General features: G+C 39.7%; 1 protein-coding gene across 2 annotated transcripts in view; it reads right to left on the minus strand.

The window, feature by feature from the left end:
- PCSK2 (proprotein convertase subtilisin/kexin type 2) overlaps positions 1-17,413 on the minus strand; it is a 176,507-nt gene that overhangs the window by 31,997 nt on the left and 127,097 nt on the right. For both annotated transcript variants that reach the window (XM_067565279.1, XM_067565281.1), the window contains 3 exons: positions 14,196-14,272; positions 7,406-7,494; positions 3,397-3,572 (listed from right to left, as the gene is read on the minus strand). In XM_067565279.1, coding sequence (XP_067421380.1) covers positions 3,397-3,572; positions 7,406-7,494; positions 14,196-14,272 — 342 coding nt within the window. The remainder of the gene's footprint in view (positions 1-3,396; positions 3,573-7,405; positions 7,495-14,195; positions 14,273-17,413) is intronic.

Below are 17,413 nucleotides of genomic sequence, written 5' to 3' on the forward strand. Positions count from 1 at the left end.
ACAATCACAGTTTTTAAAACACATTAACAGCATAGGACCAACTGAGGATCAGGCCCACAGAGTTTTGTGAGGTTTGTACAATCGACTATTCGGATTCAATGGAAATCTTTAACAAGTTTGCTTGAATTATTTGAGCATGTTGCTGAATTTACAGACAAGAGTGAAACGATGCTTATAATTCTTCGGCTAAGGGCAAACCATCTAAAACTGGATTCAAGAAAGTTTTACCACTTAGAACAGTAGATTTTAATTACCATGTCACAAAACATGGTACACTGAATGTACTGTTCTGAGGAAGGTAATGATGGGGAGGAGGGGGGATTGGCACAACCAAAAGAAGGAAATCATTCAGGTGGAAAATGAGTAATTGTGGAGCTCCCACACAAAATCACCCAAGATTTACTGGGGAATTTCAAAGAGGTTTATCATAAAAACACTGTGTACAATCAACACAGGGGAGAGGAGTCATTCCATACAGCACTGAGGGCAACTTTGTTCAAACTAACTGGACTGTGATAAGGACATGGAGACAGGTAAACACAGTTCACTCCTTCTGTTCTTTTACCCTTAACACATTCTGAACTTTCTACCATTTCCTGACTTCTCTCTCTTTTCCTCTATTCTGAATCTTTTTATCCTCATTCCATCTGTCCTTCCCTCTTCTTCATGAATTTTCCCTCCTATTCATCCATTTTTGCCCCCATCTACCACAGCATTTCCACCCAGAAAAAAAAAAACCTACACAAAACTCTCTAGGGATCAAATTCCTTCTATGTTCTGTCCATCTTCTTTCTGCCACCAGTTCACCTCCCTTCTGCCATGCACTCTATGCTTGTTCCTCCCTTGACCTCTCTCCAAATAACAAGCTTCACCCCCTGTTGGTTCCCAACCTAGTAGAACTAGGTGTGGGACACCTCATCGTGCAGTTGAGGCATCAAGGAGGATTTCTAGGAGCAGAGGGTTACATGGAGTGGGACTCAGTACTCCGTCATGGGTCCAAACCACCTCTCCTTCTCACAGCTAGAGGTCCTCTCCAAACCAAAACACAGTGCCCTCTGTGTAAGCTGCAGAAAAACACAGAAGCCAGCCATTTCCCAGGCCCTACTGAGAAACTATGTAATTCAGTCATAACTATTAGCTTTATCAGCAATATTATCTGCAATGCAGACTGTGCTATTCACCTAGGTGGTTGTATGGATAAAAATACCAGCCCCTGATTTTGATCGAAGTGATGGGTACTGACTAACTAAAATAAGCAGAAGGTGGTTTTGTAAGTATGAGTAGATATGCTGCATAATACCAAGCAGTACAATGCAGAATAACTCTAATCTATTTAGCTATAACCCACTGTGCTTGATAGAGTTAAAGAATGCATAAAATGCTTAGCTAAAGCACTAAGGGCCACTAAGGTTACTGGGAATCTTTCCATTTATTTCAATGGGCTTTGGATCCACTCTTAACAATAAAGAAAGAGAGAAATTAAAAGGCATAGACAAGACAAGCAGAGCTGGTACAAGCGCCGAATTCCCATTCCATGAGAAATCTTGAAATTTTGGAATTTGTTTTCATTCTGATTCAGAACAAAAATATTTTTTAAATTTCTCCTGGAATTCAATTCACCCCCCCCCCCCCCCAAAAAAAAATCAGTTTTGGAATTTCAAAATATTATTTTGAATTTTATTTCTGCATTTTTATATTATTGGGTTTTTTTATGACATGTCTGCAGAAGTAGTGCATAGTATTTATTATTTATTTATTATTCCTTTTAAAATCTACTAAGGGCAGTTTCTGCTACACACTTTGATTTAGAAAAAGATAAGATGTTTCAATCAGTACTAAGTAGCAACCATCTCTCATTTTAAAAAATAAATAAAACTTTTCATAAAATTAAAATAAAATATTTCCGTTATTATATTATGTCTTATTAGGACATGTGAGTGGTACTTATTATGCACTTCTATTGAAGTGTCATGAAATAATGTAAAATAACACAAATAATAAAATAAAAATAAATAAAATTCAACATTAAATTTAAAATTTTTTGAAAACAAAATATTTCTGGGGAAAAAAATTGTTTCAAATTCCCTCACCCCAGGAAATTTTTTGTCAAAATCTAACATTTTTAAGAACATTTCAATTTCAGTGAAAACAGCATGTTTTGTTGAAAAAAATGGAGAAAAGTTTACAGAACAGAACTGCAAATAGATGGAGAGCTGATTCTAGTTCCAGAATAATAATAAATATTAGATGTACATACTATTTTGCTAGCATAAATAGGAATGTTTGACATGGTTTTTGCTATATTTCCTCGTTGTTATACGATTGTTAAAAATACTGTAAAAGTGATTGCTAATAATTAACAAAGAGTAATGCCTTCTTTGCACATATCTCCACTGTCCTATGCATATGTGACTGCTGTAGGGGTGAGGTACGTGGAGGGACATGAAAAACTGATGGACAATTGAATCCTTACTGAAGTAGTGCATGTATTTGCAGTCCCTCAGTCCTCACTCTCCTCCCAGAAACACTCTGATTTCCCCCCCAACGTTTGATCCCTCTGAAGAAGAATCATACAGCCAATTCCCATTGCTCCCTACCCGCCTCTCTGTAGCTGCAGTCTCACCTCCTTGCTCTGCCTCTCCAGTCAGTTCTTTCCCTAACCAGTATTGATGTATGCTTATAGCTAATGCTCACCTTCCTGCTTATATCTGGCCCAATGGTGGGATAAAAGAGACAACATCCGAGAGGCAGATCATTAGAAGGGGGATTAAAGAGTGATTCTAGCATGAAGGAGGTGAGCTTATGTACAGGAGATCAGAGAGCTTCCAATAGATGAAAAGCCCAATGGCAGCAATGCAATTACTGTGCATCATGTCTGTGATGAGGATTATCTACGAATGACTGAAAGACAGTACAACTTCAAAAAGTGGTAATTAAACTGGTGACACACAGAAAGAGCCAGAGTTGTATCTGCTTTACAAATCACATATCTTGCATTGGAGGACATTTTCAGGGATCTAGACGTAATGATCGGATAGGTTTTTTTACATTTTGTCTGTGATCCCATATGATAGAACAGAACAGAACAAATACATGCAACCTGATTTAGAGAGAGAGAGAGAGAGAGAGAGAGAGATTTTAGTGTAGAGAAACTGTGTCCTGACTAGTGAACAAATATAAGCAAGCATTGGTGCTGCAGAAGGAACAACATGCAGTGCAGACCATGGCAAAGATTTGTGAGTAATAAACTAATAATTAGGACAGGTTGATATAATCAGATTGTGTTCTGCAACATTCATAAGCAATTTGCAGAGTTTTGACCTACCCACAAGCAGTGCTTTCAATGCATAGTGAGTAAGCATTACTATTCCCCAGATTGTTTAACAGAAATATTACCTTGTTCACACCATCTGCCATGGCTTGCAAAGTTAGTTCTCTAGGTCCATCCACAGTCTTTCCGTTATCAGTTGGCCCCCAGCTGGCACTATATATATCTATGACTTGAGGCATGTGACTGATAGAGGAAGCCTCAATAATGTCTGTCATAAAAGGCTGGTCCAGCATTCGGATACCTGTTGATTTAATCAACATAAACATGAATTATGAATGGCCAAAGACAGGATATAGGCTCAGGATCTGATTTATACCCGTAGTTTCAGTCATTACAGCTCACTGGTTATTTCAGTCCCAGAATAATTTTATATTAAAAGTTCAGATTCCAGTCTGTTTGTACAACCGAGCGTTGTCATTAAAGCATACATTAATCTCACAACAGGTTTTCCCTTGTCTTTCTCCCCTTTATAATCAGAAAGGAGAGGGAAATCTATACATGTTTTACTTTGAAATAATGACATCTGTACATTTGTATGAATGTACAGTAGGAAAACATGGCTATTGTTTGGGAAAAAAAGGTTTTTGGATAACTTCCAGTATACGTTGATTTCATTTGGTCTCTGAACTCCAGCTCCACCCAAGCCAAAGACTATGATGATGTGAGCAATGCAAATCTTTTTTGCGACAACACTAAATCATGATTCATTATAAATCCAAACACAGGCCAAGCTGAGGGTTAGACATCTTTCATTGAGTCTTGCCCGAGACTAGAGGAACCTGGAATGGTTTCAAGTAAACTCATTCCATTCATGGGTTCAGGTGGTAAATTTTCAGTGTTTTAAATTAGAAATGGACTGGAACAACAACAACAACATACAGGTGGGTGGGAAACAGATCTTCCGTCCCACAATATATATATATATTTTTGATATATCAAGAAAATTCCCCATTCTGAACTGGGCAGAAAAGTTGAAATCTTGAAAAATTTTGTGAACTGAAAACCTGGAAAAATAAAATTGGTTGAGGTCAATCAAAACTTTTCATTTCAATAATTTTGAAATGTTTCAGTTTGATTTTAACCACTTTTTATTTTTAAAAAAATATAATTAGCTTAAATTTTTAAACAAATAGTTGTTTTGAATTGGAAAACTGGCATTTTTAATGTTTTAAATGCCAATGTTAATATTTTGACAATTCGAAACCTTATTCTCTCAAAAATGTTTCAAGTTGAACAATTTTGGTTTCAACAGATCGGCATTTTCTGAAAATCAGGGTGTGAGATCCCACACAAACTCAAAGAAACAAAGGCTGGCATAAATGTCTGTGAACTGAAACTGATGAATTTCACAGATGATGACAATAAAGTGCCCAGACAGAGCTAAAATGTGAGCCGAGTCATCAGATTTGATTTCATTACAGAAAAGTGGGATCAAAGGGGAAAAAATTAGGGGCCAGATCCTCAGCTGGTTGTGACTTCCTATGTCACTTGACATCTGCTGAGGAGGGGACCCAGAGACCTGTCAGAAACAGGTCAACTTCCTCCAGAGGTTTGATGGATTTACTGATTTCCACAGGCCACTTGGTGGTGCTATAGACCTCAGTAATAAACCAGAGTTTTTCTCAGTTTAAAAATATGGAATGTTTAAATGTTGTTTAAAATAAATGTACTTCAATATGGAATTTTATTAGGAAATTTATAAATATGTAGCTTGTTAGAGCTTCTGGAGGATATTAGTACAGCCCAAGGGCTTTGCTATATAGCTTCTAAATAACTGACTTGAAGTTATAGTGTTGCATAATGACAAGAGATAGCCCTGAACCAAAACCCCTTAACAGAATGCATGCAAATTTGGGTGTTCAACATCAGAATATAAATACTGTGGCTCATTCCCTGCTCTGATGTGTGCAGTTACTGAACAATGGTGACATGCATTAGGTACCTTCTCAATGCAACATTGCATATAAATTTGAACTTCATGTCTCACTGACTGCAGCAACTAAAACAATAACACCAGTCCTTCCCTTCACATTCTGCAGGGAAGGGCTATCACTTCAGTGGAGAGAGGAAAGGACAACCTGCAGTCATGAAGACCTGTGTACTTTAATAAGTAACTGGCTGGAAGGAAGCAGGAAGTTCCAAATATTTCATGAGAAACCCTGTTCTTACAAGATTTTCAACTCAATTTATTCAGATCCAAGATGTCTGGCTGCTGTTGTGTGTTCTCTTATGTGAGCGTGCAAGCACACACACGCACCCCCTTTTGGGGTGCGGATCTGAACCAGACTCACCACCCAAACCCTTTAAAGTTCATTCATTGCAAATAAAGAGTGAGAAGTTGAAATAGCACTTTGCACATGAGTCGATTTTTTTTTGTTTTTGAGGGTAGGTTTCCTGAACATATAATACTGATTCAATCAATTTGATTGATTATGATTTGTAATGATAATTTGCTTATCTGGAGGAAATCTTCCTTATGAAAGGAACACAGGAATTTCCAGACAGGATTCAGGCCAGTGGTCCATCTAGGGCTTGTCTGCACAGTGGAGTAATGCACTCTGTAGAGTGTGATTTCTAAAGCACACCACTGTGTTGTGCATTAATTGGTCCATGGAGACCGTGCTGGTGTGCACAAAAGATTCCCTAGTGCTCTTTAACGTAGTACTGTTTCAAACGCCCCTACATTAAAGTGAACCAGCAGGGTCTCCATAGGCCAATTAATGTGCAACACATTAATGCGCTTTAGAAATCACACCCCCATAGAGTGCGTTACTCCACTGTGTAGACACGCAACTAGTGCCGTATCGTGTCACCAAGAGTGATTGATAGCCGTTGTTTCACAGATCCTTGCAGAAAATCCTACATTAGGCAACTATGGGATAACTTTGCCCACAGAAAGTTCCTTTTTAAGTCTTATTAGTCGGAAGTGGCTTAATTCCTGAAAAATGAGTGTTTATGTCCTTCCCATAACTCCTGGCGTTTTAGTTTATCGGAAGGGTTTTTTTGTTTGCTTGCTTGCTTGCTTTTATTTCTTACTATCGTAAGCCTAGTCATGGTTTATTTAGTGAAGAATGAGGTCTTTCCATGTAAAGCTAAAAGCAGAAAGCCTGTGGTCTAGATATAACTTTGGTCTAGGTTTACTTAATTCTATCTCAATGCTGGAGGGGATGAACTAGATGTTCTCTTGAGGTTCCTTCAAGCCCTAAAATTCTATGATTACTATGATTTATTTGATTTTCCTTGGGTTTTCATAGTCAGGACAGAATTTTATACCATTTTGAGTGGCAGATAAAGAACAATACCCCTTGTGAGAGTACCATTTTGGGCCAATTATAAACTGATAGAACTGTCTTAGCATTAATCTCTTAGTAGAAATTGCTTTGCCCTCCCATCAAGGAGATTTTGCTTCTGGGCATGTGCGTGGTTTGAGAAGCTTATTGTTTTATGGCCATGGATATGGTGATCATTCAGATATAATAACAAAAAGGGAAGCCAGCCAAACAGTCAGAACAGACCACCAGCTGGGGTCAATAACCATCAAAATGAATGGAGCTACATTGATTTTCACCAGCTGAGAATCTGTCCCCGTGCAAACCCAGAGATAAGGTCAGTGTAATAGTGTGGAGTCTGCTTTTTCTGAGATGTGCAACTGATATGAAAAAAATCTGAGGCAGTTCATCTCAGCATAATATTAAGTACAACTACAGTTATGTTTCTTCTGCTGCACATTTAGATTTGCTTCAGATGAGATCCACAATGGTACACAAAAGGAGAAATAAGCCTGCTCATATGGAAATTGGTTTGAAAACAGGACTTAAAATAAGAATGAGTGGAAGGAATACCATTCCCCTAGTTATATCTTAACAATATAGGAGAGTGGGAAAAAAAGAAGGGGAGATGCCCCTTGTTAAATGTTTAGCACTGAAAACTTCTGTGAAAGAAGAACAAAGTATGGACCAAATCCTGCAGTCTTTACTTGGGCAAAGCTCCCGTGATCTACAGTGGGAGTCCTACCCAAGAAAAACCTAAGTAAGCAGTACAGGATTGGGCTTTCTAATTCTATTGGCATCATACCTGCCACCTTTGAATTGTATGCCACGCCAACTCCACAGATGTTATTGTTTGCTGCAGCCGACACTTCCCCTGCACACCTGGTTCCATGACTGCAAAGATGAAGAGGGAGAGATTGACCATGTAAACCACTGCTCCAGATCAACATTATTACCCACTATGCACATACAGTATCATGCATCATTAGAAGCACGCTGATCAGACCATTGATTAATCAAGACTGGTATCTTGCCACTTGTCCCAGTTAATAACAGATGGTTAACACCAGATGCTCCAGAAGAAAGCAAAACTCTGTACCTAGCAAACTGCACAGGGCTGTATGTGGAGTAACCAGTTTTCCCTCCAAAGCCTGAAGGACATTTATTCTAATATCAGCATGCATAATTATGCTTTATTTAGTTGTAAAGTTATTCAGCCTTTTTAGAATCCAGTCTTTCAAGCAGACTCTATGTTGACAAACAGTAGAAATAGCTTTGGAAAGAGTGGTCTAATAATAACACTAATACTTAGCACTTCAACAATGTATGGTAATAGTACTTAGCACACAAAACACACAGCAAACTGACTGCCCCTGTCTCAAAGAGCTCACAGTCTAAAGAGGCAACACACAGATGGGGGAGCAAAGAGAAACAATGGGTCAGTACGTTAATCTGCGGTCAAAGCATACAACTGCAAAAGCATTGTCAAATTAGGCATTGTGCAGTGTGTGTCTCATCCTCCTCTAGTGACTAGTCCACAGAGAAGATACCAGCCCACTGCTGCTGTTAGCTAACAAAGTCATTTCTTTAATCTCAAGTGGGACAAGTCTGTGCTTTGGCACCGAAGGTCCCAGACTCAAATCAGCTCATTGTGCTTCAATCATACTTTTCATCTTCGAAGTGTTTTACTATCATTAACAAATTAATGTTGAAAATATCTGCCAAGTTAGGCTTGGAGGCTGGGGGGCAGAAGGACCGTGTCTGATTTTCCTCTCTGCTCTCCACTAAACTAAATATATATTTAGAGGGATTTTTTTAAATTGACCATTTTAGCAGACTGGATATTTTCTACACCTAAATTATATTACCCTCTATGCACTGATACTGTGGTTATCTCTGTATTATCCTGGTGGCTCACAACATTAGCATTACCATATTATAAAGGCCACATACACTCATATGCTCTATCCCTGAGACAGCTAAATTATTTTATTTCTTTTTAAAATTCATCTTCTATCTTCTTTCCCTCTCCCTCAAAGTGCAGTTTGAAAAGGCTGCTACAACATAGGTGTGAGAAATCTTGGGACCCTGTATTCTTTTTGCTGTATTATTTCCTAGCTTATGTTTTCAGAGAGACATCCCTTGTAGAAGAATGAGTGGTTTCAAAATATCCCACGGGTCTGAAAATATCATGCCAGTTTCAGATTCCTTTTATGAAGCCTCTTGGGGCAGGGACAAGACAAATTTGTTTCTCTTACATCTGCAGGATAAATTTCTTTCAACAACTCAAAAGGTTTTCTTTGATTGTCCTTGTTAAAGGAACGGTGAAAAAGCTACAGCATTATCTAGTCACCTGTAAGATACAGGGAAGCTGTGATGTTCAAAAACTTTCTAAAAATTCATGCTGGGACATGAATATTAGACATCTACTTGTCTCATGAGAGGAAATACTGTAATAAGAGCTTATCATTTGATTGATTCTTTTACATAACTACACACAAAGAGAGAATGGAGTGTGCTAGTCTAAATGTTCTAGCAGAGTGAGTTTAGTAACCATACTGGTGCATTATTCACCACTGAAAAGACACAGGAGTTATTCCAAATGCATCTGGTTGAATTATTAATTCCAAATAATAATTATAATAATTTTTCTCCCTTTTTTCTGTACATGAGCCATTGTCAAACCCATGCTGATAGCTACGAATGTATTTGTTATTTGTCACTAGTATCAGTTAGTTAGAACAATGCTTTTTCAGGCCACGAGTGGTTTGCAGATTGTGCAATGACACTGCTCTTGAATTTATGGTGATCTAAGTCATATGCACACATTTTTCCTCCCTTGATGGATGTCTACAACTTTATATAGTTGAGTAGCAAATAACAAATATTCTTGTTCATCCAGGAAGACCTTTCTTTGCATGCAAACAGAAGTACTGGTATGTAGTCCAACTATTCCCCTCACATTTGTGTGAACAAAAGCCTTTCATGTGAATATTTAACAAGAAGGGTAGATGAATATGGCTCCACTGAAAACCAGTTAAGAATTCAATCAGATGCTTATAACCTCTGGTCTATTTCTTAATAGAGCTTTGTCTTCACTGTGAGAAGAGATGTGATTTTTCTGAGGGATAGCTAATGAACAATAGCTATCCTGCGGTATCAGTGCTAGTCCATTGGGGGCCTAGGCAGGAATATTTTTGCCCCCTCGCACACACAACATACTAATAATTAATGGGGGGGGGAGGCCTTGAGCTGCTTGGGGCCTCAAGCAATTACTTAGTCTGCTCATGCCTAGCCAAGGCCCCCACATGCGGAGGGGGGAGAAGAAGGGTACACTTTACCAGGGTCCAGAGGGCCTGGGGGGCCAGGCTCAGGCTGCAACCCCCATGGGTATGTGTGTGGGAGGGTCCCGTGTTACAAGTTTGGACTGGGCCCAAAAAATTATGCTTGGGCCCTGTGCCTAGCACTGACTCTGGTTAAGAGCCTAGTGGAAACAGTGCTCTGTAATTTTATTGTTAGGTAAACTAGACAAGGTTAACCATGGGCAGGGTGGTATAATGCTGAGTGTGCCTAGCTACCCCATGATTAAACACTACAGTTGCCTTGTCTTCACTGGGATTTTACAGCAAGATAACTATAACATGTTAGCTATCTCACTGTAAACTCACACATCTCTGTCAGTGAAGACAAAGTGTAGACCTTTGTTTGGGCTGTATCACTGCATGAGATCTGAGCCACTCAGTGATATCCAACTCTAGCTCCAAATGATGCCAGTAAAACATTTAGACTTCTATATGCTGATGCTTTTTTTTTTTTTTTTTTTTTTGGCTACTTATTTATTAAAACATTTTAAATATTATTTTATTTATTTTTAAAAACAAAAAATCCCCAGAATCAACACCATTATTTTTGTGTCCTTCCTCTCAGACATTCCAGTGAAGCCAGACTGATTCCAATTTCAGTGTGGTTCCTTTCACAACTCTGCACCTGCAGACACCTCTGTCCCCTTTTGTCATGCGGTCTTACCAGTGCAAAATGCATGCTACCCCTTGCACATACAAGGTACCATGCATGAAAAGCCTATTTGGACAAATGGCTGTTGTATGGGTAAATCCCATCACCTGTTTATCTAGGGGATGTTGCTCAACAGCAGCACATGTAAGTGTTAGCAGGTGGAAAGTTGTGATATGTACATGGAGGCAGTGTCATGGTCACTCGGGCTGTGGTTTGGGGGTCCTGGGCAAACTGCCCCTTTTTTCCCCCTGCCAGGTGGCCCCGACACTGGAGCACAAGTCAGCCTTCAGAACCTTCTGACTGTTCTGGTCTACAGTGATTACTGTAAGTAAAATACAACCGCTCAACCGGTTTTTACAAGTAAGCAAGACATTTCTAAACCGCAATATTTAAGTGGATCATAAAATTATGCGCTAATTTCAACTTGTTTGTGCTAAACACTTTATGGTAAGCATGTTGTAAACTTTGTAGTAAGGACTGTGGTTAAAGCATTTTAATTAAATAGATAAAAACATATTGATGCTGGCTTCATTTTATTAACGTGTTAACATAATAGCAATTGAACACATGGCTTCCCTCATATACAGGGAAGATATAGTTTTTTTCAATTACTTTCAGCTCCCTCACTATAAAAATTGTTCCAATGCCCCTGTATTGAGACCACTTATGGAACATTCCATATTAACCACATATCTACATCTGCTTAAACATTCATACACCGAACAAATAAGAGTATTTTTCCTCTTCTTTGAGATAGAGTCCTACATTGTAGCATCTCGCAGTTAATGCAAATATAAAAAGTTGCTATATCTGTTTATACAATTCCCCAATTATCCATTATGTTGTTCTCATTATATTGACTGAAAAAACGAAAGGGAGAAGTGCAGGTGTGGCCATTAATAAATAGAGGTAAAGGGTAATAGTAACGCTGACCAACAAGTACTTCAGAAGTACTGAATATGTTTGACAAATAAACTAATATCTGGAATAGAGGGAGGGAACATGGAGAATATAAAGTGTTAATATTTATAGGGCCATATGACTAGAAATATGCCTCTCATAACTATTTACTTATATTACTGTAGCACATGAAGGCCCCAACTGAGAAGGCGCTCCATTATACTAGGCACTGTATAATAGAACTGGCCAAACATTTTTGGCCAAAACTTTTTTTTGGTAAAAAATGCAGATTTAGCAACACAAAATATTTTGCAAATTCATGGCAGTTTGGCTGAATTATTTGCGTAAAAAAAAAATTCCAAAAAAGTTTGAAATGTTTTGTCTCAACATTTTTTAAATTAAGCATTTTGATTTTTTTTGGCTTGCAACAACTTTTTGTTTCAGAGTTTCCTTCAAATCTATTTTATTTGTTTGAAATGCTGCAGAAACACTCACAATCAAAATGAAACATTTCATTTTCAGCCACACAAAATATTTATTTCAATCTAAAATGATTTTTTTTTTTTTTTTTTAACTTTTCAAGTCATTTCATTTTGGGTTGTAATGCCAGCAAATTGAAAAATCTAATATTTGCACAGCTGCACTGCATAACACACATGGCAAGAGACCCTGAAGAGTTCACCTTCTGAATAGACAGAGAAAGCATAGGAAGGGAAATGGGGAGGTGACTTAACCAGTTTCAAACAGCAGGTTGGAGGCATAACTGGGAACAAAACCCAAGTCCTTCCAATTCCCTGGCCAGTGCCTTATCAAATGGACCACTGCACTGCAGACACCAACCCTCTGGGCTTTAGAGCAGGGGTGTAACATGGGTGGGCCACAGCCCTCCCAATCGACCCTACCACCAGAACCCTGCCGCCGTTTGCCCCTTTTCGGCGGCGGGGGGACTTTGGCGGCGGGCACTGCCCCCCGCCTCCCAGGGAACCTCGCTGCCACCGTGAAACCGTGCCACTGCCGAATTTCCCCCCGCCGCTGAATTCTCCCCCGCCGCCAGGGCCACCATCAGGCCCTTGACATAAAAAAGGTTCCCCACCCCTGGGCTAACCTAGGCATCTGATAAGGTGATGAGCCTTGACTCTGAAAGTGGAGAAGACCAGCGGGAATACTGTTGGCCAACTGTTCCTGAAGGGGGAGGGAGCATTGAGGCCCCAGAGGGGGGCACAGAGACATCAGAAACTGGGGGGACATTTTGCTCCTAGGAGCTCTCTCTTGCAATCCATCTACAAGACAACATCAAGTCTGTACACAGGGTGGAGAGCCTGGTTGGAGGCTGACCAACCAGCCTGTGGTAAGAACCATTCAAAGACTGTAAGGCTACTGACGTGTTAAGTTGAGTTTAGAACGTTATTTGCTTTTATTTCTTCCTGACCAAATCTTACCTGTATTCCTCTGACCTATAATCAGTTCAATCTTTCTGTACTTAATAAACTTATTTGTTTGTTTTATCTGAAGCAGTGCATGTGGTTTGGGTGTGTGTAGAGACTTAATTTAGAGTGACAGCAGAATTTACTTGATAAATTGACTGACTAACTAATATGAGCTTGCAAGGTTCAGTGGGCAGCACTGAACTTTGCAAGACAGAAGTTCCTAGGGTTGCATCTGGAACTGGGGGTGTTTGCAGGGGGTCATTTTATTACATAATCCCATGAGTGGTTGGCCAGAAGCCCTCATTCACAAAATCAGGGACTGCTTGCTTGCAGGAGTCATCCTTCTTATGGGTTATATGGCAAGAAGCCCTGTAACTCTGGTGCTAGTTAACGGGTATAGAGTAAGTAGACCTGTAATCCCCACATGGGAACCAATTAAATGCCTGGTATAGGAGAGTATGAGTGATGGACGGATAGCGGCCCTTCCCCATGTTAAAGTTAAATAAACGTTGTGGCCTACTGCTTAATTCCATGCATGTCCCTGTTCTCATTTTATTGCTGTGTCCACATCAATGAGTGTGATCTTTAAATCAATATATGAGCAGTAGAGTTTGAGTCATTAACATCTTGAGTAAGACAACTGTTTTAACTCTGGATTTTTCTACATTAATAGAAAATCTTTGCAAAATGCATTCTGTGTGTTTACAGGCCACAGCGAAAACAGGTCTATATGGGAATTTTAAATGTATTTTCAAGGGTTTTTTTTCAAATTCCTTTCTTGACAGATTCCCCCCCGCTCATTGAATCACAGCCTCCATGTTGCTCCTTTTAAAATGACACGAAGACTGGGTAACTGTGGGTGAGACATGATGATGGAGGAAGGAGAACAATAAAAATTGCTGTGAAGCATAAATTCAGAGCTGGGTATCATGACTTCTTCAGTTAGCAGACAGAAAATTATATACAGTTATCACCTACACAAATATTTCATGTATGCCTTCATTTTTCTGGAGTAGCAAACACTTTATATACTATAACTCAGCTGATAGAGTGATATGAAATTTTCCCACGAGAATACACTATATACAAATAAAATCAGTGTGAAAACAGTAATATCTAATCTTCAGACAATAGCGACACAGCAGCTTCTGTGCTGAAAACCGTATCATTTAGTCGAGAGACAGACACTGAAATGATCAGCAGAGCCTTATGATTTCCTGATAACTGAAGTGATGGCTGGCTGAGCTGGATTACCTGTTAAACCAGTCATCTGTGTAGCGGGGATACGGGTAGGGATCGTTACTGCTGAAGTCATAGCTGGCTTTGGCATTCTGGAAAACACAAATATTTCAATGAGTCAGCATGAAAACTGGCCAACAAAGCAAAGCAGAATGAGGGAATTTGTGAAGTGTTAATAAACTCCCCTTTGGGTTCTATTTTATCCATTTGAGCGTAGTGGCATGCTGGACATGACATACATCTCGACTGCTGCCCATGCAACAAAAATATGCTTGCATAAGTGCCGACGTTCCAAAAGAATATCAGCAATTCAAGAGAGATTGTCGACTGGCATGGCTGCATAGATGGTGCGGTGGGAGTTGTGCCGGAGAAGGATTCATATGGCTTGATTGTAGTCCATCCCTTCTGTCACCATAAATTGTGGACCCAATTAGTCATTCCAAAGGCAGCCAGGGGTTGGAACACCTCATCACTGTCAGCAATCACTTCTAATTGATAGTGATACCTCAGACAACATGCCCATCCTTTACTTTCATCCAGTAACATAAATTGCATTATCTCTCCGGGTATGATTCAACACCCAGTGAGTCAAGAAGAGTCTTTTCATTAACTTCAATGGATGCTGGACCAGACCCTGGGTAAAATTTTATTAAGTGCCTAAGTGACTTAGAAGCTTAAGTTTTATTTTCAAAAGTGATTTAGGTACATAGGTACTAAGATTTTTAAAGGTATTTAGGCAATTATTCGCTCAGCGTTTCAAGGCCTAACAGATGTAAATGGCAAAGCTTCATTTTAAAAAATGAGTTATGCAAACAGGTATCTATAACTCATTAAGAGTCAGTGGGAATTAGGAGCCTAAGTGATATCTAAAATGAAACTTGATCTCCTAAATCACTTAGGGCCAGATTTGTAAAGGTATTTAGGTTCCTAATGATGCAAATAGGTATCTAATGGCATTTTCAAAAGCATTTAGCTGCCTAACTCTAATTGAAATAAATGGGAATTAAGCACCTAGGCATTTTAGAAAATCCCCTTAGGTACCTATCTGCATCTTTAGGCACCTGTATACCTTTAAACATCTGGCCCTATATGTGCTTTTGAACTGCCCCCCCCATCCGCCTTTTCAGGTCTAGGTAAATCATGAATGAATTTGCTCCATCGGCAAAGCCACGGGAACTCAATCAGTGACTCTTCAGTGAAATATATGACAACTTGATGGAAAGTTTCAGAAAGAACAAAATGCCTTCCATTGCCCCCCGAAAAGGGGGGATTGAGAAGTATGCTTTTAAAATAATATTTAGACACTCATTTCCTGATGTATGCTCATTGAGTTTACATTTTAATAAACTCCATAGTCAAGGAATAGAGTTATGTTAATTCTTAATATGTACTTGTACTCTTCGTGATATTTGGATGATTATATAGTTGAGGATAATTTGAGACTTGCATACAAATAGCTGTGCTGCTCCAAATATTCCCCTTCAGCAAATTTTTAACTCCTGGGCTATAGGAGTAGTAACACCAAAGCCTTCAGATTTCCTAGATTTGAAATCTCTAACCTTCCTGCAACTACTGCATCAAAATCCAACAGGGAGCACACAGCCTTTCACCCTTCCATGGTAAATAAACTGAATACCAGGCAGTTTACTGTGAGGATGAGAATTTCAGAAAGTAAGGTCCTATCAGTCCTGTGTGGACAATAAAGATCCCCTGGCAGTTTTCAAGTAGAGATTTGCAGTGTGGTATGTGCCTACCTTGTGACTGGCTAATGTTCTCCAGTCCATACTTTACTGAAAGTTTCTGGTGTGTATTTTTATAGAGCTGCCTATTTATCTGTGTATTATGGACTGATTTTCAGAGATGCTGAGGAAATCTATTAACTTCAGCTGGTGCTGCAGATGCTCAGTACTTTCTGACACTCAGACCCAAGATGTATACCTAATCTATCTATATTATTAATATTATTATAGATCATAAAATGCTTTGGATGGAAAGTGGCATATAAATGTAAGATATTATTAGAGTTACTGCATTAAATGTCTGGGATAAGCTTTACTCAAAGAAGTATGCAAGCAGTGGGGGCTGGTGTTTAGGGCTGGTCCTACTTCTGTCCCTTGGGTCACTACGTTGTCATGGGCAAGTCGTGCCACCTCTCTGGTGCCGCAGTTCCCCCCAAACGGGGATAATAAAATTTACCCACCTTTTCCGGTGCTTTGAGATATTTGTATTACAATTGTTGGGCATTATTATTGTTGTTGTTTGTATTAGAGTAATGCCCAGAGGCCCCATCTGAGAGGGCTTATTATGCTAAGCACTATACAAAAAATAGAAAGAGACAGTCCCTAGCCTGAAGAGTTTACATCTAAATAGACATGGTGGACAAAGGGTTGGAGGGGAAAGAGAGACACAGCGAGGTAAAGTAACATGCCCAAGGTCACACAGGAAATCAGTGGCAGCAACAGGAAATGTCCATGAGTGGAGTTTTTCTTTAGGAGGGGAAGTAGATTCATGCTAAAAATTCAGCCTAGTTTTTAATTGTGAAAGAAGCTTTTCAGTATTGTGAGAACTTCAGGGGCTACTACCTGCAATTTTGCACCCAAAGCTAGACCACAGGGATTCCAAAATACTAGGTGGATGAAGTGTCTAAATAACAAAGAGAAAATGTATTGCATGCCAAAAAGCAACTATGTTTGTCACCCAGCTCAAATGCCCCATCTTAATGTATCAGGATGAAATACTGGATCTGTTGAAGTCAGTGGGAACTTTGCCATTGACCTTCCCTGTTTGGCCCTGCACAGACCCACTGACAGCAATTCTGAGTCCCGGGGCAGAACAGTCAACGGGTCCTCTAGAAAGGGATGGCTCAGGTCTGACTGGGCTTCCGCCGGAAGTTTTTACTTATTTATTATGTGCCATGCAGATTCCCGGGTGACTGAGGAGATGGTATTTGCTACTCAGCTTCCCGGGTCCCTTGGACTCCCCAGGGGGATTACTGATGAAACCAGGAAGCTGAATAGCAGATGCCACCTCCTCAGCTGCCCGGGAACCTGCATGAAACATAAAAAATAAGCTCAGCTAAGGGGAGGGGCGGAGAGCACGAGTCGTGGGGTGTTTAGGAGAAGGGGTGTGTGGAGAAGAAATGGATACATATCTATCCTCCCATCTGCCCATGCCCTTTTAAATCACCGGGCCCCTGGACAGTTGCCCCCCTTCCCCTCTCATCATCGGTGGGC

This window comes from Emydura macquarii, unplaced genomic scaffold (assembly GCF_026122565.2).
Source record: "Emydura macquarii macquarii isolate MOO-44397 ecotype Brisbane River unplaced genomic scaffold, CSIRO-AGI_Emac_v2 contig_2676, whole genome shotgun sequence".
NCBI classification, from domain to species: domain Eukaryota; kingdom Metazoa; phylum Chordata; order Testudines; family Chelidae; genus Emydura; species Emydura macquarii.